At 39.9% G+C, this 26,971-nt stretch overlaps 1 protein-coding gene across 4 annotated transcripts in view; it reads left to right on the forward strand.

Annotated features, from left to right (window-relative positions):
* Positions 1-1,078: 1,078 nt before the first annotated feature.
* LOC136442588 (WD repeat-containing protein 47-like) overlaps positions 1,079-26,971 on the forward strand; it is a 33,001-nt gene continuing 7,108 nt past the window's right edge. For 2 of the 4 annotated variants that reach the window (XM_066439528.1, XM_066439532.1), the window contains exons 1-10: positions 1,079-1,182; positions 7,824-8,055; positions 8,512-8,842; positions 9,222-9,917; positions 10,537-10,629; positions 11,297-11,479; positions 11,894-12,035; positions 13,963-14,051; positions 14,461-14,634; positions 26,592-26,752. In XM_066439528.1, the coding sequence (XP_066295625.1) occupies positions 7,895-8,055; positions 8,512-8,842; positions 9,222-9,917; positions 10,537-10,629; positions 11,297-11,479; positions 11,894-12,035; positions 13,963-14,051; positions 14,461-14,634; positions 26,592-26,752 (2,030 nt within the window). In that variant the 5' untranslated portion in view covers positions 1,079-1,182; positions 7,824-7,894. The remainder of the gene's footprint in view (positions 1,183-7,823; positions 8,056-8,511; positions 8,843-9,221; positions 9,918-10,536; positions 10,630-11,296; positions 11,480-11,893; positions 12,036-13,962; positions 14,052-14,460; positions 14,635-26,591; positions 26,753-26,971) is intronic. The other 2 variants (XM_066439531.1, XM_066439529.1) reach the window with 2 other exon arrangements.

Below are 26,971 nucleotides of genomic sequence, written 5' to 3' on the forward strand. Positions count from 1 at the left end.
ACCACATTGTAAAATAAACTCATTATTTTCATACAATCACCCGTTGCTCGTGTAACATGTATTGTAACATGAAAATTGTATTGTAACATGAAAATGTACCATTATTTGATAATCTGTCACATAAGGTTTCACACGTATGACTTAAGTTTTGAAACTATCCGATTAACCAACCTGCAAGTGATTCCAGTGTTCAGTCCTGATTTCAACCAAAAACAGCGGTGTTTGTTATGTTATTGAATAGTTCGTGGACGTCTCAGCGTATAAAAGGCTATCAAAAAACCTTGGACAAGAAACAAACGACACCAGGAATCGTCCGTTTTTTTGCCTTACAACTTCCGGGTACACGTCTCGGTGCGCGCGTGTTTATGGGTACTCTCTACAACAGTTACAGGTTTATTTTCTTTCAGTTCATTTTTCCTTCCAATGCATGGAAATCTGTTAATTATGAAACGAAAAAGCCGGCAGTACGTGGACCACATACATTTGGGAATAGCGATTTTGATATACAAATGTAGTTAAATGACTAACTTACAGTAGAATTGACCCATTTGGCCCATTGAAATGTAGAACTGGTTGAACAAGCCAACTATGGAAATCATATGCGTAAGAGTGGAGGATGCAATTTATCAAATATTAAAACAAACTGTTTACAGTTTGTAAATTAGTTTTAACAAACCTCCTTGGTTTTAGCGTCAACGTTACGTGAACTTTAACTTCGCCCCTTGCGGAGGTCAAATGTACGGCAGCCTCATTGTTCGTGAAATGCTACTTCGGAGTCTGATGCAATAACACACGAGAAAAACAGACTATTGAAAGTATCCAAAGGCAGACAGCAGACTATCATATTAAACTGCTGCAAAACTTTCGTTACTCTATCGTCCAATCTACGTGCTACGGCAGAGACTGCCATTCTCGTATAGGGCTGTTTAGCCATAGTCGATGCTGTAGGGCTGTTGTGAATTAGGATTTTACCATGGTCAATACTGACCGACGGAGGCCATATAGAGACGTGCTAGTAACACATTTTATGTACTTCTGGCTAATCTCGGCAGGCGGCGCTGCTGCACGGCTCCCACAATCCGTAGCTCCAAATTAGGAATTTGAACATGGCGGACACGGTGCAGGACGGCTGAACCGCAGTGATAGTCAGCCTTGTTTTCTCACTTCTAACAGCCTCAGCAGGTGAGTTTGAACGATTCTCATGCACCACGTAGTAGCCGAGATGTTTGAGAATGTGCAGAATTCTGCTAAGTGGCGGTAAACGGTACGATATGAGGTGACAAAGGTAGAAACCGAGCGGTGGGAATTGCGGAAGGGAGGAGGGTCATGTGGTTTATCACTACATCGTGAATGAATGATCTCATCGTTTCTGTGTAGCATCATTTTCCACTGTCTTCTCCCCTACTCAAATTTCCCACAAACTTGTCGTTTTCTTTAGAAATTTCTAGACACGTCTAGAAGACATGTTTTAACCGCAATACACACCCACAATGCAAATATACGGAAACTAACGGTCGTCGTTTTGTTTGTTGTGCATAATTATGTTGTGACTACCGGCGTAATCAGATAATTTTATGACAGTTTCCATAATTTTGGGTCGTGGAAAGAAAAATATGGGATAAAAAGATGTGTGTTATCTCTAAAAAAAGGGTTGTGCCAGATATACATAACCTGACATTTTTTGTCTCAAAAGAAATTATAATGCTTTTATCTTCAAAACCTATTAATTGGTTATGTCTCTAGTGTGGAAAAATAACAAAGTAACGTTAACGTTATAATATGTAATGTTACGAACAAATTTCATGTTGATATGATTGTAGACGACTTCTGAAAATATGGTTGATGTTACATGTTACATGCAAGCAAATTTGTATTTCAAATTCAGAGTAAGAAATTAGACCTTTGTGACCATCATGAATCAGTAGATACATGCATCTTCCACTAATGAGGCATTTATGAATGTAACATTACAGACAAATGTCACCAGTGATGAGTCATTCATTAATGGATCAGGTACAGATCTAGAATAGGTGTTGACAACACAACACATGTTCTTGTCCATCATCAAAAGATATATTCATAAGTATTATAATAGTACCATTACATGTAACATTATATTCAAGCCAAAATAGTACAATGAACTGAGTCTCAATCCTCAGTCAATGTAATTTGGTCAGCCCTGAATCAGTTTAACTATTAATGATAATAGTAATAATGCTTTCATGTTAGAATTTGCTTTAAGACTTGTAAACAGAAAAACTGATTACTGGCGATGTCCAGACTAAGGCCCAATTTATACAGAGTTTTTTCAGATATCTAAAAATCCGCCGACATCTGAGCCTTAGATATCTGGACGCATTTATACACACCGACAGGAAGTACCGCAGGACTCACGCAGCGCGCTGATTGCACTCGTGACCCTATTCAACCTTTTGCGCGCGTTTCAAAATGGCGGGAGAACCGCCTGTGTTTTTCGTCAAGATGAATATGGTATTCTTTCTTTATCTGACTCGTGTGTGGCTAAACATGAGGCAGCAAGCAAGGGTTGAGCGTAAGAGGCGTTTGAGGTCCCGGGGAAGACGACAGCGACCGGTCAGAATCAACGCTGCGTTCCTACTCGCTGCCCTTGTCGTGGCGGAGGGGGGAGGGCCGATCCACCGAACGATCTGGCATCACGAAAGAAGTCCGTCGTCCGTTTGGGAACAAATGGTCCTTGATGCTAAGAAGTTTTCCCGCTTTATCGCCTGCCAAATATGCAAACTAGCATGAACCCCGACCTCCAGATGTCTACTACGCGACACATTCTGTTTAGACGTCCGGTTGGAGCGGTCGGGGACTCCCGCTGAGTTGTCGGGCGAATGCTTCAGAGTGGTCGGCTGAAATTTTCCCGACATCTAAAAAAACCCTAATTAAGACCATAAAATTCCTGTTTAGACACAGAAAAAAGCTGTCGCCTGGCAGATATCTGCAGTTCAGATATCTAGACAAGCTGTGTGTAAATTGGCCCTAATTCTGTATGTCTGGTCCCCCCTCCCTGTCTGGCCCCCTGTTGTTGGACGTGAGTCGATTGACCGGCTGACCCACATTAATGGTCAATGGAGGCGGACGTCGAAGCTGACCCTTCCTCAGATCTATGGGTCAGCTTTACTGGCACATCAACACACAACACTGCCAGGATATATTGTCATACTGTATATCATTTTCATACTGTGCAGGTACATGTATATGGATATGTCAAAGACAAACGGGTGATTGTTGAACTGGAATAAGACTTGAAGTCATTTTTTCAGAAACCAATAAGGATGGGGAGTATATGATAGACTCTAAATCACTCTATAATTTCATTTGTCTGAGCTTTTTGGAGCGTTTATAGATGTTTTTTATTAATGTTTTTTTGTGTTTTTTCCTTCATAGATATTTTTCTATGCAGTACTTCTATTTTCTATCTGAATTTCGTCGCCTAACTGGTCGTATTATTCAATAATACAAAAAATTTATTGGATTAAGATCTGCATTATTTGCCTACTAGTAACCAAAGATTTATCATAGCATGACCCCTTTCAGATCACCTGTAAATCAATAATGTAATTTGTAATGGCCACAAAAATCCATTTCTTTACATAGCTTTGTGTGTAGATATTGTGTTAACCTTACATTAATTTGAAGTCTTGAATAGCTAGAGGTGTAAAACATTTATGTAAAAAATACATGAATTACTCAAGGTCATGTATCCAAATATGTTGTAAATTTGTCAATTTTTTATTCTTTTGTAGTTTTTGTTAATCATAACATGGGTGTGTTTTATTGTATACATCTTTTAGCATCCTCATTATAGAAGGGTATTGTTTCTAAAGAGAAAAATGCTACTGAAGAACAGTGCTTCCCTCTGTTAATGTTATGTATGTGCATTGTGTTTTAGAGACCATGTCTTTTTTGTGTGTAGTTAATGTACTACATGCAGCAATGTTTTGTTATCATCCACTTGTACTGTAATGCACACACTGTGTTTTTCCAAGAACTACTCTCATCTCCCAAATAAACATACCCCCCGGAATAAACATACCCCCTGGACAAATGTTCAAAATCTAATAAACGTACCCCCCGGAATAAACATACCCCCCGGAAATTGACCAAATTTACAGATAAACTGTGTCCATGCTACTTCTGTCCGAAGGAAAGAAGGTTCTCTTTATTCATTTATTGACTATTTATGCCTGTCTGAGCCTCTGAGGACCATACCAATTAAGTGTATAACTATTGAACAGAATAACTGTACACATCTTGTTCAAATTATAATATTCCTTGCCGCTTCAAAAAGATATACTGTAGTAGCAATGTTGAAAAAATTGGGCATAGGTTCCCCGCTAAGTTAAATATACATGATCATTGATACATGCATTTTCTGCTTGGAACTTGAAGCAAGTAAATTGTTGTATATACTGACATATAATCAAAGCATGAAAAGTAGTTGCCAAATTTCTCAGTTCACTTGGATGGGCAACACTTTGAAAGTCTGCTCTTTTTCTATACAAATGTGTCAGCATTTAGAAGATGAACAGAAAATTACAATATCCTGAACATATGGTCATCACATGCAGGTATTACTTATGTTTTGTAAAAGTCATGATAGAGAAAAGGAAGACTATGACAATCACATGTATATGATGTAACTTTTTGTCTTTCCCAACTTGCCATTTATCTTCTATGCCTTCCATATAGAAACATAGATTTGCAAACATTACATGCCACAAATCATTGTGTTGTGTCAAGGACATTTAATATCATATAATATCAAAGACAATATTATATAATGTTCTTGGCTTTTGTTGTTGCAATCCAAATAATTTAAAATCTAAAAATTACCCTTGTATGTATCATTTTGAGAAACTAAATTGTCAACAAATTTGTGAGAAACCTCCTGAAGGCTTGTTACAATGTTGCCACAAACTACAGGGTTCTCATGTTACATGAAAGGGTGAGCTATAGACAGTGGCGGTGCCACAGACAGAAAGGGGCGGGGCTAACAGAACGTACACTCATGTTCTTAGAAACCTCCCGCATTCTTTCTGTAAGGGGAGTGATCTTTTTTCAAGCATTTTTCAGTGATAATAATGGTGACTAGATTGCAATTGATTTTTTTTTATATAGACTAAGGTATTAAAAGTCTTTTTGCAAAACTGCAAAAACACATTTCTGACAAAGGCAAAGGAGTTTTATTTGTAGATCAAAAAGAGTTGTTTCCCCTTCTTGGAAGTGAGATCTTCCAAAACAAAACATTCCCACGGACTGTTACTGCCGGGTGCGTTACTGTGGCGCTTTTCGAAGGGCTAAATTTTCATGTTTGCGGTAGGATTGAAATGTTTTGATATACTTTCAAAGTAATTATAAAGTTTTTGATGCTAAGACACAGTTTTTTGTGGTGTTATTTCTATATTTTCATTTTGGGAAAGACTGTATCTCACGTGAGTAGAGTAATGTATTACATGTAACTAACTTACATGCGTAACGTTACTTGAAACACTTTGCGCCGCTGACATAAATTGGTTTCTGGTCAGAATGCTTTGGTTTACGATGTAATGAGACTGCTAAAGTTGTTCATATAAAAAGAATTGCATTTCAAAACGTCAGTGCGGCGTCTTATTTTCGCCAAATAACAACGTTGACTTTGAAGTGTTATAGAGATCGACCGATACGTTACGAGTTCCGCAAGGATTTCACAAAGGCCGGGTCATAGCGGCAGGGAAAATTCAACGCCACTTGGCCGGAAAATAATGAATTATGAGCAAAAATGCCGGGGAAATATTGGCAGGAAAAACCAAACTTTGAATTTTAAGGGGATCCCTGGTTAGCAAAACTCAAATTTAAAAAAAAAGAAATAAACGTACTGTCCAAAATAAGAACGTACTGGGTGGATTTTGAGGCTGAAAAAAATAAACGTACCGGTACGTTTATTTGGGAGATGAGAGTAGTCAAGAAAAAGGGTCCTTACACATAATCTCTATGATGAAACAAGATACAAAATGTTTTAGCATATCTAGACCTCACAGAATGAAGACAAAGTTGTTAAATAATTCTACAGCATAGCCATCAATAACCTAATTAAATCATGCTTTTTACCACCCACCCAACATCCAACAGCCTCTGACAGTAGAGTTTATGTCACACGGACTATAAGCCGTCAGCAAATATATCATCCTCACAGAAAACTACAAAATTTTACTTCTATCCTGATTGATGACCCATCTGCATCATAGTGGTGCGGATCGGTCCGGCCGGACCGGTTCCGGACTTGTAAAACGTTTAGGTTCAAGTCCAAAAAAACCTAAACGTCTGGAAACAAGTCCGGACTTGAAAAAAAATCTCTCACTTATACACTCCTTTTTGTTTCAAACCATCTTAAACCTTCCTTAGATCGTAAAATTTGCACTAGAAAAATATGAAAACATTGCTGTTTTTGTGTTTATAACTGAACCTTTGTGTTAATTAGTGACTGTATATAATTCCGTATATATAGTTTTCAAATTACATGTAAAATATCTGCCAATTTGCAATGTTACATGTAACACCAAAAAAATATTCCAAAATTATTGTTCAGGTCCGGACTTTCAAGTCCGGACCTGAACCTAAACCTCTGGACTCGAGTCCGAACCTAAACCTAAACTCGGGTTTCGATCCGCAGCACTATCTGCATGTTTGTGATAAGTCCTCCATCCTCTATCACACTAATTCAATTAATTGATCAGATGGAGTTCGTCCAATTGGCTTCCAGCATTGGCGACTATCTTCCTGACAACTCCCAGCTATTTCGCACCCTTTTGTGTGCATGCCAGCACGTTGACTCGGCTGTTTGTATAATCTTCTTATTCAAATATGCATAGAGATGCAGGAGGGCAGGCGTTTGTTTTGAATGTCAGGGCTCGAGGATGGGTTCAGCTTTAGATTCAGCCACAGACTATACAATAGAGGAATGTCGGATTTGGTAAAGTCTTTTTGAATACTGGCTGGAATTGTGGAGGTACTGTGTGATTTTGTTTTCGAACATTTCAGAGTTATAGTTATAGGGAAAAGCATGTGAACTGATTTCAGTATGGTATTTGTTGTGTGTAGATCCAATAGGTATTGGTTACACTAAAGTTGTTCCAGCTTTTAACAGTTTTAACAGTCTGGTTGCTAATGCTAGGGTCATATTTCCAAAACATGGCACCTGGTCGGGCAGTTTGTATGAATCAAATATGATATAAATCACAACAAAACACTCAAAACGTAAAAAAATAGTCATGACCATAATTTGTGTATATTTTTTTATGAAACTTCTATTTTTCATTCCCGCAAATAGCCCGGCCTGACCCCGGTTTAGAAGTGTGACCCTGGCATCAGGCAACCTATCGGTTCCAAAATGGTGTTGCTCATTGGGTTGAGCAGCAGGGGAATTGACCTGCAGCTGGTTAGCCATTTAAGCACACAGGCATTCAGAAATAAACGTGGTTCCTTTCTCTTTACGCATGTCATTTCTAAAGTAGGCAATCAGAGTCTTTTTAAACCTGGTCAAGTGTTTGGAGAACCCTTTGTACAGATGATGGCTGCAGTATGAAGTAGAACCAGTCAGTATTGCCCCAAGGAAGGTGACAAACGGTCACACAAATGAACTTTCTGGTTGAGTGTGACCAAAGAAATTTGTTAATACCAATATGATAAAATTATTCACCGACTATGTACAATACTTCATCCCTTGGACAAATTAGAGATATAATACCTTTCTTGTGATCACAAATTCCTTTTATAGAATGCATATCAAATATCATTTGTTAATTTTTTTCATGTAGAATCTCGAGACCAGAGCAGCAAACAAGCCCCAAGCACCGTTCTCCAGACCCGGACTGAACCATCTGCCGCCATGACGGGGTCCGAAGCCTCCATCAACATCAAAGAGTCGGAGGTGATCAAACTGATCCTGGACTTCCTGCACAACCGCGAGCTGCACGTGTCCATGCTGTCCCTCGAGAAGGAGAGCGGAGTCATCAACGGGATGTACTCCGACGACTTGCTGTTCCTACGGTAAGACGGTTGATGCCCTTAGACTCAAGCAAGTTTGGAAACTAACCATAATTCTGTAATTGGCAGCATTTAAAACGGCACAATGTAGGAAAAATTAGATTCATGTACTAGTAACAATATGACCTTTGTGATGCCCATCAATTTTGTTGTTTATATACATTTTATGAACTGTCACTCTATTCTTTTCAGTCCTATATCAGTGCATTTGCATAGTTGCCCCTTGCCTTTGATTAACAGAGCTAAGAGTGATTTAGTCAGCTAAGTGTGACACTTGGAGCTTGAAGCATTTGACTAGTTTTGGTATCTCTAGCTATCACTTTTCTTTTTCTTGGGAAGTCAGACTGCCAAGATCATTGTCATGTTAAGTAAGCACTCTTTAGTTTCCTGGGTGCACCAGCGTTAAACCGTTCAGTGCTAACTTTGAGTGCTAAAGGTGACATGTCGTTACCACCACAGTCAGCTGATCCTAGACGGCCAATGGGACGATGTTCTGGAGTTCATGCAGCCGTTGGAGAGCATCGACGGGTTCCAGAGCGACCACTTCCGCTACCTGATCCTCAAGCACAAGTTCCTGGAGATGCTCTGCATCACCAAGTCCGAGCCCAACATGCAATTCCCTGACATCTCGGTAGACGACGTCGTTGAGTGTCTGAACGCGCTGGAGCCGTACTCGCCCACGCGGGAGGAGTACAGCAGCCTGTGTCTGCTGCTGACCCTGCCGCAGGTCACCGATCACGTGGAGTACAAGAACTGGAACCCCAGCACCGCACGCGTGCACTGCTTCCAGGTAGGACGACCTATGAACTGTTAGTTTTCTGTGTGTAACGTGATCTGTGATCTTCTTCCCCTATTTTGAACTGTCACCTTTTTTCGTGTTGTTGGACTGGTATTCTTGTTCTCAACCACCTATAAATGACTTCCTATGGAGTATAAGCTGACAAATATGTTTCATAGAATGTAGCTTTTTCTTACGTACAGAGTAAATGTACATTCAGAGGAATCAAAGCCTTCTTCTTCCTTATTACATGTTGAATTTCTCTTGACGTTGTGTTATTCCTTGATGATTCAAGAGACAAAGCTCTTCTATCTGCAGTATCCAATAAAACCCTACTCTGCTTGAGACGAGAGAGTGATTGATGTATTATTTTTCTACTCTTGTCTTCCAGGATGTTGCAAAGATGGTGGAAACATTCTTGCCAGCCAATAAGAAACTGTCAGAGGCGGGTTTCACAGCCTCACAAGACAGACTGGTCAACCTGATGATCAAAGGCCTGCTGTACGAGTCCTGCGTCGAGTTCTGTCAGCAGAAGGCGACGACGGACAGTCCCAACACTCCGATAGAGGACATCATCATCTCCGACATTCTGCAGGGCAGCGCCAGCGACGAGGCAGACCTCAGCCTGTTGTCATGGTTACAGAGCATCCCGCCGGCGACGTTCACGTGTGCGTTCGAACAAAAGAAACTGAAGCTGCAGGTAGATAAGATCGTGAAGCCGCCGCCTGCACCAATCAGTGAACTCCTTACGCCAGTTATGAACAGAGTTTCCCCTTACCCGACGACGCCCACCAAACGCCCGCGTTCTGCGGACACGTACTCGCACATGACACAGTCGTTGAACCCTTCGTTAGACGGACTCTCGTACGGACTGATGAATCAGACAAAGGAGAGAAAAGAGGCGAAGGCAGAGACGAAGGCAGCGAATATCATGTCACGATCCTTCGCAGCATTTCACAGTCCGAGTCGGGGAACGAACACGGGATTCATGTCCACGATGTTCGACAACTCCATCCAGGAGGAGGGGTCCAGCGAAACAACATCTCCAGACACGAGCGTATCAGATAAAGGGGAGGAAAAACCACAGGTAATAAACTAACACAACATTTATGTAGCGATCACCCCTGTCCTTAGTGCTAGAAGACTATCATGTTATGATCACATTTATCCTTGGTGCTAAAAGGATATCCATGTTATGATCCATCTTGTACTTTGTGCTAAAAGGATATCCATGTTATGATCTGCCCTGAACTTAGTGCTAAAAGGATATCCCTGTTACGATCCACTCTGTACTTAGTGCTGAAAGGATATCCATGTTATGATCCGCCCTGTCCCTAGAGCTAGAAGACTATCCATGTAGCGATCACCCCTATCCTCAGTGCTAAAAGTCTATCCATGTTATGACCACCCCTGTCCTTAGTGCTAAAAGGCTATCCATGTTATGACAACCCCTGTCCTTAGTGCTAAAAGGCTATCCATGTTATGATCACCCCTGTCCAAAGTGCTAGAAAGCTATCCATGTATTTATCACCCTTTTCCTTGCACACTGTTCAAGTAGAATTAGAGGGGAGGCACATTATTTGTGTGTCTTTCCTCTTGCCCTGTGCAGCTGTATCTATGTATTCAGCCTTTTTGATAATTTCAGATGTGTGGTACATCTATTTTTGAGAAAAGAATCAAACTTAAGTGAACCCTGTTTTGTACAGCAGGTGTTGATTAAGAGACTTCCCCAGGCCATGGAGTTCAGCCCGCCACAGCCCCGCCGCCAGCCACACCCGCCCTCACAACCACCTAAACAGGTCAGAGGGCAACACACTGACTTATGGTTATGTACATACAGGGTATAGATAGTGTAAATTCATTAAAGTTTGTGGGGGGTACTTTTGTGGTGTGGCAGAAGAGAAAAGGAGACGTTCACAGTATTTAAGTTTGCAGTTGAAACAACAGTAGTAATGCAATGTAAGATGGAGCACATGTTCCCAGTGTGATGTGTTTGTGAGGAGAGTTTTTGCAAAATCATAACATAAAACTGCTGCAAATATTTAATGATAATTATACAGGATTATGCTGCACCATAATACCTTAACATTTACAGTCAAACCTGTCTATATAGTGAGCACTCAAAAGACTTTTGAAGACTGTTGTAGAAAATGGTCACAGTAGACAGGTCACCACCATGATTCTAACTGCTTGAGATAATGTGGAAAAAAACTATGGGACCACCAAAATGTGGCCCAAATGGCCATGTGGTCGTTATCCAGAGGTGGGCACTAGTATACATAGGTTTGACTGTAGCTTGCAAATTGTGTTGCGTCTGTGGCTTAAATTAGATTTTAAAGACAAAGTCGGGAGGGTACTTTTATTAGGTATATGTTATTGAATGAAGGGACCTGATTAGTGGTCTGTGCACAAGGATAGATGTTTTTGCAATAACCATTTTAAGAATTAGTTCATTTTTGTCCACAGCCGAACCATCAAGTTAAGAAGAGCCCCAGGGCCAAGGAGATCCCACCGCAACACCCGACCCCACAACAACAACAACAACAACAACAACAACCCCAGCTGACCGGCAGTCTGGTAGACTCGCAACTGGCGTACGAGGAGTTCAGAAGACAGAGGGAGCAGTTCGAGGAGCAGCTCAGACAACAGGTATAGCTGGTTATTCTTCCCTTCTTAATGTCTTATGAAAATACTGATAGTCACTGTAGGTGTCAAGTCAGCTATTACACTAAACAGCCAAACAGTACTCAATGCTGTTTAGTCAGTTGATACAGTAAAGAGACAAACAATACTTAATGCAATAGGGATGACAGTAGTTTAGTAGTACGTTTGTGTGTTCAGTCATAAGATATATTTCATATGCTGTGAACGTCTGGTGTACAGAATGTTGGAATGACAATGATATGTTGATATAAACATAGAGCGATATCATGTGTGGAAAACGTAAATATATTTGACAGATAACCTGTATTCATGCAATGCCATCGAAAGCCTGAATATTGTATAATGTGAATGGAAGAAAAAAGCTGATAGGCCATGTTTTGTTTTGTTTTGTTGTTATAGGAGGAACAGCGAGCACAGTTTGCTAAGCAGTTAGAAGACGGTCTGTCCGGACAGCGACCCACGGGACCGCGTCCACAAGCCAACGCTTCGGCAGCACCAATGGGAGAGTCTCCGCCCTTCACACCACCCAGCAAACAGCCAGGTGCACTGCTAGATTGTGTTTAGACTAATGTTTTTTTGGTATGATAGACAAATTAACTTCATTTGTCCCATAACTAATGTTATGTTATGTTATGATCAGAGTTCACCATATTTTGTATTATACCAGTGTTCTAGCTTTCAGAACTGTACAGTATATTTTCTTCCCATAAGATTTGTGAAAAAGGAGCCTTGTCTATTCAGCTCAAACATGTAAGTATACCTATAAATGAGAAGGAACGAAACTTCATATCTGAGCACTCTGAATTGTCCAACACAGCATAATTCAAACAAGAGCTTTTAAAAAAAGCTGGCGTTTCGGCTACGTTTATAAGTGTGAATTGTCTTTTCCCTTTACTTGAAGTAAAATCTGCCAGAGGAAGTCACTCAAGGGCTGTTCAGTCTATAAGAAAAATTGTCATTTTGGGAAATGAGTACTGTTTTAATAGAGAAAGGCAGATTGGGGAAAGCAATTTTGAAGTTACGTCTTTGCCTACAACTTGTACTTATTTGTAAAATGTATAATAGGCTCATTATAAAAGCTATCAATGTAATTATGTACATGGCACGCAATAAAACATAAAATTTGAAAAAGCACCATTGAATCATCAGCACTATGGTAATTAAGTGAAATAGAAGTTCATAACAGCTAAGGTTCTATCTAAAATGACTACCAAATGTCAAACAAATCAACAGCTACCTCATCCGTATTATTCTTGTTTCCGCATTTACAACATTTCTTCCTTATTTTCCTGGGTAATTTTGCTAAAATTCATGAAAATTCCCATAGTTTTGTGCCGAGGGGCGCCACTTTCCACGTCCGTGTTGTCTGAATGAAGTCGATACTGAACAATGGAGCATTTGCTACTGTAAGAAAGAATCGCTGTTTTGCAAACAACATCAAGAGCCTCTGTTTACATCGGGGATAGAAGTTTAGTGGCGAGTGTTTTGCAAGAATCATCTTACCGCGCATAGGAGCCGCTGCACGGTATTTTCCATTACAATGAACAGAAAAATTCGAATGCCGGGTTTGGAATCTATGAAGTCCTGTTCATAAGACAAAGGCCTTGTATATATTAAATGAATATTTAAAAATAACAAATATAAAATATTTCTTTATTTATTAATGAAAAAAAATGATATTCATAAATATGATATTGATAGATTAATATAACATCAATATATATTTTTGATATTCAATATCTAAAAAGAAAAAAAAAATCCATGCACGGAGACGAACCCGGATCTTCTGGGTCCGAAGTGCTTCGCGTTGCCAGATCGGCCAAGCTGCGGTACGTAACTATTCACTCTGGACGTAATGCTATAACCTCACTATATGGTATCATTTATGCCGATTTTTGGTCGTTTTCTTGACGAAATCATTTTTTTTCTTCTGCAATCTTGTGGAATAGATGTAATATGGTCATTTTTCAGGATATCAAAGTCCGAAACCACAATGCAATGATATTTCCGAACAGTTGTAGCAGTTACATGCGGTCGCCGTCCTGTGTCACATGCAAATCTAGCCTGCCTGCATTTTCGTGCTCTCTTGCCATATAAGGCAACGGCTATACAAGGATTTGAGAACGTATTGCCATATAAGGTCTTATTGTGTGCGACACAGTGTTGAACCAAGCTTCCCTGGTTCCTTCCTTGAAGGTAAAAGCCAGGACAATGCGTTCCGGCGCGCATGCGCCGAAACGCAAAAAATTTTTATATGGATGGAAAAAAACTAGTGGGTTGAGTTGGGGCTCTTGGTTAAAGATTTGCAATCTGACCTGTATGCAAGTTGAAAAATTTACAGGTTGTGCAGGTTGTATATCAACCGTCTCCAGACTAATCTAAGAGGAGTTGTCCCCAGGAAATATGAGAATATTAAAAATGTTATCTTCCCAGTGACTAATGTGTTATTATATCTTCCATCTGCTCAGGTTTGTGTACAAGTACCCCCAGACCAGGGGCTGCGCCCTCCCAGGCCATGCCTACACCCAGCACTATTGGCAAGGCACCAAGTCCTCAGGCAAGCCTCTTCAATAATTTCCATATCTTCAATCTTTCATCAGATCTTCAGGCTAGATGGATTTCTGGAGAGAACCTTATGTTGTGTGTGTGGCATACTAAACATTGGGGTATTCATGTTCTCCTTTGTTGATGTATAACTAATAATAAGCTGCAAAATGACATGAAAATACTGTAATGGCCTTTAAGTTTGCGGTGGTTTGATGTTCTGTGGTAACTTCTTAACCGCAAACTTGAAACCACCGAAAATGCTTCTTTTGTCCTCTGGCACCGCCTACCACCTAGAACTAAAAACCACTGCAAACACTCTATTTCTGGAAATGAAATCACCACAGACTTACATGCATTTACGGTAAAAGATATGTTTTATGACTACATTTGCTACATCTTGATCTCTCTTTCTACCATAGACCAGTCCACGGCCCGTCGGCCCAGTAACAAGATCTCTTGAAGCGACGTTCAACAAATTGTCAGTGCAGGACGGCACACCCATGGTGGACGGACACAGGGCCAAGCTGACGCACAGTACGTCCAGTACATCCAGCGGAGACACTCCCGCGAAAACAAGACAAAGTCACATCACGGTGAGTAGAAATTGCACTCATCTGTTACAACTATCTTTTGATCTTACTGTTGGTCTGCTTTAGGGTTTTCAACTGGCCTATGATGATGACATTTGTTCATGATCTAGTGCAGCAAAAAGATTGACTGAATTTTGATTTCCATGTTTTTTTGGGTTTTTTTTGCTGCTGGTCCCCATGAGTATTTACTTTACATATATACATGTGTATCCTGCCATGTTTCAATGCACCTGGCAAAAGCTATAACATTTCAGTTCTCATAATCTAACCTTAACTTGCTATTATACATGTACATCAATATACATGTAGGTTGGGATTCCATGATATGATCGATAAGGTTAGTAAAATAGAGCATGAGAGAAAGTGTATCTTTCTTTTCTGCCTTCTTTTTTGCTTCTTTTTTACCTCTTTGATTCTGAACTGCCAGTGGATAGCATTTTCAGCACTAAGGACAGTACCAGAAAAGTGGACTGCAACAACAATATGATTGTTTTTAACTTGAAATATGCTACAAAGGACTTTCAAATGATCATGATTTTGTCATCCTTATATTTTTACTAACAGTAATGTTGCAAACTGTCAAAGTTTTCCCCACTTATGTGTTAATGTACTTTTATTGTTTATTATAGTTTACATATGGTTCCTGAGTAACCTCCTCCTGAACACAACCTTCATATGTCAGTTCATACACAATTAACATCTTCTAGCTAACAGCTTCATTGATTGTATTGACTTGTTCCATACTTAATCCAATGACATAGACTGCGACAGAGTGTTTTTGTGTTTCAGCATACTGGTATTTCTTTATCTCAGCCATTATCTCCTCTGTCTGTTATTTACATCTTTAAACTTTAGTGTTGATGAAATGTTAGTGACATTTAGTACAGTTGGCTCTCTTCCCAGCTCAGAAATACAATTTTCTACAGTCAGGGTTTGTTTTGTTCCAATGGAAACTCATTTCCTAAATGTCTGGAACGAATCGTTGATCTGTTATGGGACACGCTCTTTTCAATCATAGAACTGGCCACTCGCCAATCTTATATGGTAGGTGTTGTGTTATAAAGATGTATGTTCGTATGAGTGTTATATTCCATATTGGATGTAATAATGCTTTATTGAAAACATTGCGTATTGATATATATATATAAACTACGCACAAAAAGTTTGGAAACTTTACTTTGGTTGATCATATTTCCATTGTTTTTTATCAATTTCAATGCATCATATATCGTTGGAAAGCCTGTGTAATTTCCTTTCCTATGATACCCTACTCATTATAATTGCAATCTGATGGAGCGAGCACCAGGCCTGCTTACGCGAGTGGGTTGTAGAAAAAAAGTGCCCAAATTTCCATAATAGTGTCAAACACCTAGCGCAGCGCCAAACCCATTAGTGGTGGTGTCGTCCAAATCGTGAATGGAACAGTGTGTGGTGGAATGTTATGTTCACAGCTACAGATAAGAGAAGGTTTATTTCGACTGTTGGATGGGTAAATGAAAGTGTTGGGGCGGCGAGGAGAACCCTATGCTGACTGTTGCACAGATTGACTGACTGTTTGTTGGGGTCAGTGTTATAGTGTGAGGCAGTACAACGCTAACTGCCAGCGGAAAAAAAAAACAGGCTAATCATCCTAAGCAACTTCGATGTGTCGATAAAGAGACAGCTTCCTCCATCCAGTCACATTTCCAAGATCCTTACCTCTGCAATATGATTATGAGACTGGGTGCCATTCTGCAAGATGATAGTGCACGTCCATACAGAATGAGAGTCATTTCAGACCACCTCCAGTATGCAGGAATACAGAGGATAGAATGCCCCTCCTGCAGCCCAGATCTCAACACAATTGAACACAGTCTCAGACTCTGTGATCACTGATCAGCTTGGGCGAGCTGTGCAAGCAGTTGTGATCAACAGAGCAACACTGGTCGACCTGCGACGACTCCTTGTAGAAGAATAGCCAGGGGCCGCGTACCAAAACTGGTGACAAGCATGAGGAAGATGTGCCGGGCTGTGGTGACAGCGCATGGCGTGTGTACTCAGTATTAAGCCACCCTCATCATAACTGAGGCTCCTTTACGCATTTTTTCTTTGGATGAAGACTACACTTGGCTTTCATATTAATGTGTTTTGTTGATTCAAGTTTCATATTACCCTCGTACAAAAGCCATGTGCTACCAGCAGAAGACAAAATACTGAATTGAGCGTTTTACATTAGTAGGGTAATTTGGGCACTTTTTTTATGAGACTCGCTCACATAAGCAGGTCTGGTGCTCGTTGTGTTAATTTACAACAATAATAAGTTAAGTATCATGGGAAAGAAAATCACAAAAGCTTTTCAATGATATATAAATCATTGAAATTGATCAAGAAACAACGGAGATATGATCGACCAAAGTTAAGTTTCCGAACTTTTTGTGCGTAGTTTATATAGCTGCATTTAAGAGGTGGAGGGATGATTTTTATTGCATCAAATTGAATACATTGGTTAATACATTTTTACATTATATACATTATTTTTATATAATTTTTTTTCTGTCAAAAAAGTGGAATGACCGCAAGTTAAAGCTCAGAGTTTACTTGGACATGACTATATGTATTCTACAAGATGTATGGAATGATTATACTAGGGTCCCAGAATAGGAGAAAAGGTCAGTTTGTCTTATTAAAGATCAGACAAGTTGAAGAATCAAGCCCATGGTTTGTCTGATTGGGTGAAATTGGATCTGCAGAGTTTTGGCAAAGGCTGGACTTCACTCCTGACAGCGGGAATATTCCCTCAGAGCCTTCTGCTGAACGATCAATCGTTATGTCCATGTACCGAAGGGTATGGGGCCTTGACAAGGTTGTTTTAGCCCTACATGTACCTACTGGTGAAGTCAGAAATGACTGCTGTTAACATATGCTAACCTCTTAATAGTGAACCGTTTTTGTATTAATCTTTAAAAACAATGGAATTTGCCTTGCAGATTTTGAGTCATACATTCCAGCTTAGGAAAAAAATAGTCAAATTCAGAATTGTGTATTTCTTGAAAGATGTGCTCAATTTTGAAAAACAGGACTGAAGAAAGGTACAAGATTTTAATTTCCAGCAGTCAGAAGGTTACCCTTTATACCTCATGTCCCATTCACTAGGGGGGTGTTGATCCCTTTTATTCTTCCTTTTTTTGTGTAGATTGTGAGATATTTCACAGTGGAATGTCATCCATATGCTGTGTGGCTGGAGTACTTATCAAATTATGACAATTTGGGGTCGGTACAGCTTTCAGTATCTAATTATGTTGAATAATTTATGATGAAACATAGGCGCTCGGAAATTTTCTTGATTTTTGAAGCATGAACATACAAACTCACTGTCTTCAAGAAAAACATAAACATGCTCTTTTCGGTTGATTGATGTAATATAGCTTGAGTGGGAATCCTTGTAAAGAGGCTTCCATGATGATGAAGACATCACTGGTCTGTGTCATTTCAATTAGTGAAGGAAGATTGCACAGCAATGTATGGCTGACTGCACCAAATACAACACATATGGTTCGGGCAGCATCAAATCTGTCCAGTGGATATCATTCTAGGTCTTGATTTCAAGATACTGTATTTTATTTTATTTCTGTTTTCTTTATACAGGGTAGGCGCACTCTATGCTAAATGCACTGCTTTTCAGACGTACCCTGTACAGAACAACATAAACAGACTGAATAACATAACAAGGAAATTCATTTATTTTCACCGACTTATTTTCCCAGTAGAAGGGGATTGTAGGTTTTCACCTGTTTTGATGTTGTTTTGATGTCGCAGTTGAAAGCAATTCTATAGCACAGTTATACATTAGAAACTCATATTCACAATGTTATGAATTTGTTGTGGAAAGGTCACCACCAAAACTGTGAAAATAAAACCACTGTTAAGATGACAAGAATTACAGTATGGTGGGGTGGACCAGTTGTTAGGAAGTCATTGCACAACATTAAACTATTGAGAGAGGATGATAAAAAATCTTTTGTATTATAAAAAGTTATAGCCACACCAACAACATGGGTGAATGTTAGTTCTTCTTCCGTGCATTTTACCAGGGAGATTTATGATATAATCATAATATAATCTGTATTTTCAAATTCATGCCCGAAGGCTAATTGCAGGGATAAAAACAGATACAATAATGTAAAAAGGTGGACAAATGTCTATTCTATAGATTTATCTAATGTTTTTAGGTATTCATAAATGATCTTGATTGCATACTGGTGACCACAAATATATGGAACAGCCAGCTCCTCAGGAAAAGTTTCTGTCTCAGTGGAAAAGCCCCATGTCCCAGTAACCCTGGGGTGTGAAGTGAGTGATGGGAGTGCTGGAGAGAGTTTGTCATGATGTGCTGCTCTGATGAGTCCAATCCACCAAACAGAGGGCCTTTGACATACGGTTGTTTTCCCTCAGGTTATACGCACCATTACAGACACTACTGCTCAACAGATGAAACATTTCAACTTGTTATTTTCTTACAAAGTAAAGATTTGTAGCTTCATTTTTTCCTGATTTAAAAAAGAAATGAAGATGAACCATTGCTCATGTTTTGATGCCATCAATTGAATAACTTTTTTTGCCTTTCTTAGTTTCTAGTTGTTGTAGTTTTCCTGTTCATCAATGCATTAAAAGTTGGAAATTAATTTTTTTGAAAGTTTAACCAGACTGGTACATGTATGTTGAGTTTGTGGCTCCTTTGGTTGCGTTTGGATCTGTCTCAGGATGATTTTTTTTCCTTTTTATTTTGCCCGCCTGCTCCATTAATTTTCTGCAAAAATTGCAGAGCCAAGAAATTATATTGGTACAACCGATACCTTGATGGGAAGATTATGAGTAAAACGCTCCTTCTGACATAAGACTTTGTCAACATCGCAAAATTTATGAGTTTTCCAATTCCCATAGCAGCTGGCTTGTAAAACTGTGTTTTCCACCAGGATTGAATTTGACATTTCATGCTCAACAGAACAAAAATCATATTTTACAACTGGCAAGGGACCATTTCAAGACCATGAAGTTCAACAAAATAGAATTTATGTGGCTTCAATAGTCCAGATAGATCACTTCTAGTAAAAGTTCAATTTACCATAAGGGAACATGTTTACACATGCTTTATTATAGTTTATAACAGTTTGAAATTTGTGCTCGATATTCTGACAAGAACCCATTTTTGGAGTGTTTAAAGTTTTGAGTTTTATATAGCAGACTGCAATGAACTGTTCACTGGCTTCACTGATTAGTTTGATGTACGTACTATGGAGATCAAACTGATGGGGGATAATTTCAACGATCATATTCAATTATTATTCATAATGCATTTATTGATTTTGCTAAATTTCTGTCCTGTCCACCAGTGAAATTATTCATGATAGAATTTATGCCAAGAGAACCAAACGTCATGCAAAATTAGCACCAGTTATGATGTTTTTCTTGTGTGACAAGTTGTGCGTTCTTACAGCATCAGAGAATGTTAAATAGTCTGTAACATGCAGGTACTGTGCTACACTATTGCAGCCATTTATCATTCACATCTCAAACATTTCCTTGTTTCATGGTCAATCTCCCATGTAACATCTGTATCATAGCATGCACAGTTATAGTTACAGTTACTGTAAATGCATTTAAGTTCGCGTGGTGTTTATTTTGCGCTAAGGCGAAAATGGAGTGTTTGCGGTGGTTTTAAGTTTGTGACAGCGCTGTAGTCACCTACTGCTACAGTAATAGACAAAAATGTTCGCGGTGGTTTTAAAGGCACCCAGAGCATTTTATGAGGCTTGAAAACTGGAAATATTCTAGTTGCTGTAATCTCTGTGAAATTAACATTTAATGCCACTGTTTACCACATTCGCGTGCGGATTTCTTACCAGAAGTGCTTAAAAGCGGCACAAAAATAAGATACATGGTGATCTTTTAGTTTCACGCGCCTAGTGTAAATGAATCGATACCATAGCCCCGCCCACCTCCGTCAGAACGTAGAGATGCAAAATCAAAACATACAAATGCAAATATTTGACGGACATGCAGTCACTCTCTCATTGGTCGAACCGCTTATTGGATGGACAGTCAGGATCAGTCTATTAGGGCTTGGATTTTCTATCAGTTCTCACCACACAACGACATCGTTTCTTTGCTCCTTTAATGTCGATATGTAATGGTAAAGTGTTATTGAAACTTATTATGTGTAGGAATGACTAGAAATTTGATTTTTTAAATTCACGTTTCAAGCCTCATAAATGCTCTGGATGCCTTTAAGTTTGCGGTGAAACAGTCGCCGCGAAAACCGCAAACACAAAACCACCGCAAACATTTCTGCATTTACAGTACATGGGAGTAGAAAGAGTCAACCTCGTTTTGGGGCAGCAACCCAGTATTGCTGAATGTACCTTCTTGGCAGTGTGTTTATGTTTTTCAGTTACAAATTTATGGCTTGAAGAATGTGTGGACTGTTCTTACATGTATGTTGTTGTATAAACTGTCTAAATAAAAAAACTGATAGCTGTTGAGGTCTGTCATGTAGTGTTAGCTTTCAACAGGACTTTTTTCATGTCTGAAACAGCTCAGTTTTATGCCACCTAACCTGCCTATGATGGCTTGAGTAATTGTATACCTTAATCATATTTATTAAGTTGAAATTAATGCATTTGATGATGTCTGGATGTGTACTTGATTTATCACAAACTAACAATCACACAATTCAGTCATCAAACATTTTTTAATCTAGATCAAGACCTGGTCACATGCTAAATCATAACAAGTCATAGCTTCTTGCATTATGTCATTCACAAAGTTAAAACAGACCCATTAACAAATTTCACTAAGTCTTGCTACTAACTGAAAACAAAGCCTCCTAATTGGCAGAGGTAAAAACAAGTTGTAACTTTGAGAACATACTAATATCAAAATAACAAAATGGTCATTTGAAAATGTCCCAAACAAGTCTCTCATTGTTTGGAAAAAGCCTACATCACTGATAATTCATAAAGACCCTGAGGGATGCTTCAGGACCTGGTAGCCAATCATGTAGCGCTATAAGTACAGTTCACAGTGTTTTTGCTGTCCTTGAGGTCTTTCTCTGACAACAGTGCAGCATCCCTAGCTGTACTTTCATGACCTTGTGTTTCATTTTGATAGACTGTTTCATTGCTGGCAGAGAACTTGTTTTTAGTCGGCAACTCCATAGCTCTAACCTCTCGCACTGTATGTTGATACACCATTTCATGGCTGACTGACGAGACCTTGTTACTGGTCTGCACATTTTCACTTACAACTGAAGTGTTTGGCGAAGTGTCCTGGCTGACTCGCTTGTCCGCCCTTTCATCATTGTAGGTGCTTTGCACTGGTAAACATGTAGGTACTGTATCAGTTTCTCTTTGGTCACTAGTACTGTCCTGTGGTTTGTCCATTTGACAAAGTGTCTGCGAGGTGTCTGTTTCCTCACACGTTCCTAGTATCTCGGGCGCTGGATGTGGAATTGTTTCGCTTGGCTCAGCATCCATTTCATGACCTTCTGGTTCGTCTTCTACGTTGTGTTCATCCTTCACCATCCTGGCTTGCTGGGCAATGTTTGATATACTTATCTCTGCGTACGGCTCAACACCCGTACAGCCCAGTTCACTTGGAATTGTCTTGTACCTGCTCACCTCGTTACAATATTGGTGTTCGCATCTGGCCTCCACGATCTGTCTCACAGAATGTAGGTCATCCTTGATAATCACTTTCCTGATTTGCCTGATCCTCAGCGATCTTTGCTAAACTTGTTTCTTCGTACGGCTCGATCCATTCACAGTCCTCTTTACTCTGTGCTGTTTCGTGGGAGCCAGGCTTGTGTGGGTTTGTGCCATACATTTGGTTTTGGATAAGTGAGTGTCTGGCTCTCAAGGCCTGATCATGCAATTGTTCAGCATGCCTGTGTCTATATTGACATTGTCTTGCACACAGAAGGAACCTCAACAAGACTGTCACAAACAAAGCTACGGAAGCAGAGGCAACAAAAAGTTTGCCTCTGTTTGTTTGATCCTCTTTTTGTTTCCACTGAACTGTAGATAATGACCTACTTAAAGTAGAATGAGTTAGAAAGGCACTCTGGCCTGCCATTGTTACTCTGGTGCTGTCCATGGGCTCATAAGCCAATGTTTTCATTTCTGGCTGCCTTATTATAAGACTCGTGTTCTGAACTGATGTTGGGTCTGTAGTTGAACTGCAAAGGCCATTTAGTACTTCAATTACCTCCTGACCCTTGACAGGTTCAGGACTTGCACATCTGAATTTGTCGTGCCTGTACAGTAAGAGGAAATAAAGGGTACTGCTGGGGCAGTTGTGACAACAATCCCTGAACACTGGTACTGGTACATCTGCATCATGCATTCCGCATGGCCCCAAACATTGCGACAAACACTGTAACTCATGATGTAACCAGCACAGGCGTTTGTCACAGTGAACTGGGTTCCCATCGATGTACACGTATGCGTACCTGCATGTGGAGAACAAGAAAGGCTCCTTCTGAAAAGAGGAGATTGTGTTGCCACTGAGATTGATTACGAAAATGCTTGGTATCAAATGAGTGTCAAATTTTCCAGAAACGTGAGCAATTTGATTATCAGACAGATCAAGGGTTTGCAAATGTGGGGCTTTAAACCAATGCCAGAAGATGGTTCTGATCAAATTACTGGCCAAGTCAATGGTCTTCGCCTTTGGTATGTAGGGGAGGTTTGAGATGTTGGTGATTTTGTTCATCCTAAGGTAGATCGATGTTTCATTCTGGAAGTTTAGATTTGGAAAGTTGACAAGATGACAGTTGTTACAATTATAAATGACGTCAGTGTCCGAGCTATAGCTTCTTATGCTGCAGTTTGTCGATGTGATGCTTGGAATGGGTACAAGTAAAACAAGCCGCTAGGGGGGCCAAACTTACACCACCCATTCCCTGCTCCAGACCCTATGTATTGGTGAAAAATCATGAACCTGGCACTTCCAGAAAATTCGACCACAAAATTTAGAACTCAGCTGCAGTACCTTAATGATCAGCTAGGAGGCCCATTATCGAACTTGACCTTCCTCTTTAACACTCCTACCTACCAACTGAATATCATGCACAGCCGTCAACAGCACCTCGAGTTATGCTGGCGACATACAAATTCACACACATATAAAGCAAGATGCAGTACCGACGGAAAATGCCAGGGAAACCATTTTTGAACTTCACCTCCGTTTCCACAACATCTACACACCTGCAAAAAATCATGAAGATCCATCAACGTTTCCGTCACTTTTTTGCCTACATACAAACACACAAAAATGTAAAGTCTGCTGCAGTACTGTTGGAAAACGCCAGGTAAACCATTTTTGAACTTGACCTTCCTTTGCACAACAACTACAAACCTACCAAAAATCATAAAGATTCATTGAAGCTTTCTTAAGATATGCTCCTGACATACATAAAGACCCACCCAACAGATTTTTCAACCGACAACATAATCTTCTCCGAGTACAAGTACTCGGCGAAGATAATAAATAGGAATGTTGCTGACATGCTGATTTTGTAATGAGTTCCACAGTGAGACGGAATCGCGAAAACCGCAAATATATCACGATTTACCGTATATACATGTAGTGAGCAGTGGGAGGGAGACACTGCCGCAAAATCAAGAAGACTACCCTGGACACAGCCAGCAGCAGATGACAATGGACGAAGGGCAGTCGTTGATTGGCTAAGCTCCACTGTGGGGCGAAAGACCTAAGAATATAAAGAATTTTGTATCAGTCACTGACATGAAGTTACCGTAAAATCCCTATTTACGTACGCACTTTTTAAACTTTTCAAGTCACAAGCAGGTGCTCAAGGCCGACCCCAAAGTCGGGGTGCATACGTTAGGAGGGGTTCTTCCTCATAAAAATTGCATATCAGCTGTACGGTACATCTTCATGCGAATGAAGTGTGGAATGCTACCACACAATCAATCAGTAATAAAGATTAGAATAAATAATACATATATTTAGATTGTTTGACATTTTCTACCCAGTAACATTTTCTCAGTAACCCTTTAAGTCGGTAAATATCATCGGAAAGATAATCATGTCAACCTCTAACTATCCACCGAAATGCTGGAGAGGGGGTGCGTACGTTAGGAGTGTTTTTCCCCTGAACGTTTCAACTCACTGAGTCAGGCCCGCTATCGTCCCCATATCGGGGGTGCGTACGTTAGGAGGGGTGCGTACGTGAATAGGAATTTTACGGTATATACTAGTATATGTTATAGATTATATCTGTAAAATTCTGAAGGACTTGCTGAATATGTACAGTAGGCAGTGGAACTGATCCAGTATTTGGCACCAGCAATATCCTAACTCAATAGGTACCATAGGTTGATTTGCTCCCATAGTCCACACCAACATGGGTACCAACTGTCGGAACAAACACGTGCTAACCAGGATAGTACCCAGACTAATGTCTTAGAATCTGTACTTGACATAAAACATCTACGTGCAAGATACATGCACATACCTTGTTTGAACCGACCAGATATCCTCTTCCGTGGAAAGGGGTAATGAACGACTACATGCAGAAGACAATCTTCAACAATGAAGACAGCTTCTGTATGGTGTGACAGACCACTGTTCTTCATACAGAGTGAGAAGATTAGTTATCCAGCACCTTCTATATGCATCCATATATGTTCAATATTGAATGTATTCTGATGATAGCGGAGGTTGGATAGTCAGTGTGCGGATATTAAAGATATTGCCCGAAGTGTCCTGTGACTAAGACAGGGCTCGAAATTCATTTTTGGAAATAGGTGCACTGGTGCACCCAACCCAAAAAATTAGGTGCACAGAAAGAATTTTGGGTGCACCACATAGAATAAAGTTGAATGTCAGCAAAACATAATTACAATGTTTAACGCTCTTAAGAACTTCAGTCTGTAATTCTATAGCTAACCTTAAAATTTCAAACAAGTGATACATCAAATAAAGTACAACAAAAGGTTATATTACTTTTTCTGGTAGAATATTCTGCATACCTAGCGTACAATAGTACCCTTATCCTATAGCCTACAGAAATATCTAGGTGCACTGGTGCACCCACAGTAAAAAATTAGGTGCACAGCTCCAATTTTGGGTGCACACAGGTGCACATGCACCCACTATTTCAAGCCCTGCTAAGATGACATCCTGTTTATCAGACACTCAAAGAAAAAATATCAATTTCCTCCAAAAGATTCTAAACATTCTTGTGTTGGTGGTAGGAGGAGTCAAAACTGGACTACATGGCCTTTTAGAAGGGTTGATTTAAAGATAATCCATGAACAGTACAAAGATAACCTTTCATTTGATTCATACGATAATTGTTTTTCTCAAGCAATAAGTCCCACCTTTTTTAAGTTTCACTATAGGAACTATAAAGAAACTAGACCTAACAGTTAAACAGGATGTTTCTCCATCTGGCATGTAGGCAATGTTTGATATCCCTGTCCTGCTCAAAGACTTTTAATAATCATACTCATAGATTCAATATTGAACAGATGTTGATGCATAAAGTTTACTGATCTAGTTAGCTTTTCGAAAGTTTTATAGGAAACATTTAAGTCTACATATGATATTGTGGGATGAGTGTTCAGTGTTAATTTGCATGTCACTTATTTCTAAACTGTTGTTCTTGTTCTCAGGATCCCAAAGCCAATTGTTGCTATTTCATCATTTGGTAGTCTGACCCTTGGTGTAGTATTGCAGAATGAATGTGTACTCCTCCTATATATATGTAACTCTTCATTGTCTGACACACCTGTCAACCATGTTGTTCTTGTTCCCAGGATCCCAAAGCCAAGGACCACCATTTCATCTTAGCCCGACCCTGTATATAGATGCAGTATTACAGCATGACCACCCTATAGTGTTATGTACCCTGTATTGTCTTACTCACGTATCAATCATGTTGTTCTTGTTCCCAGGATCCCAAAGCCAAGGGCCACCATTTCATCCCCGTGACGACGCTGGAGGACATGCAGGCCATCCGTGCCGTGGCCTTCCACCCTAGCGGCGCCCTCTACACCATCGGGTCAAACTCCAAGACCCTCCGCGTCTGCTCCTATCCTGGGGTCACTGACCTAAGGTACAGTTTTGTGTATGTTGGGCGGCATGATTTTGAGAACTTGAAAAGTAGAGTGACCTTAGCCTGGGCTAAATGCCTGTATCCTTCTCCAGGATTAGAAATTCTATTTCAGAAATAGGTGCACTGGTGCAACCAACCAAAAAAATGAGGTGCACAGAAAGAATTTCAGGTGCACCACATAAAATAAAGTTGAATGTCAGCAAAACATATCTTTGACGC

This window comes from Branchiostoma lanceolatum, chromosome 9, assembly GCF_035083965.1.
Source record: "Branchiostoma lanceolatum isolate klBraLanc5 chromosome 9, klBraLanc5.hap2, whole genome shotgun sequence".
Lineage (NCBI taxonomy): Eukaryota > Metazoa > Chordata > Leptocardii > Amphioxiformes > Branchiostomatidae > Branchiostoma > Branchiostoma lanceolatum.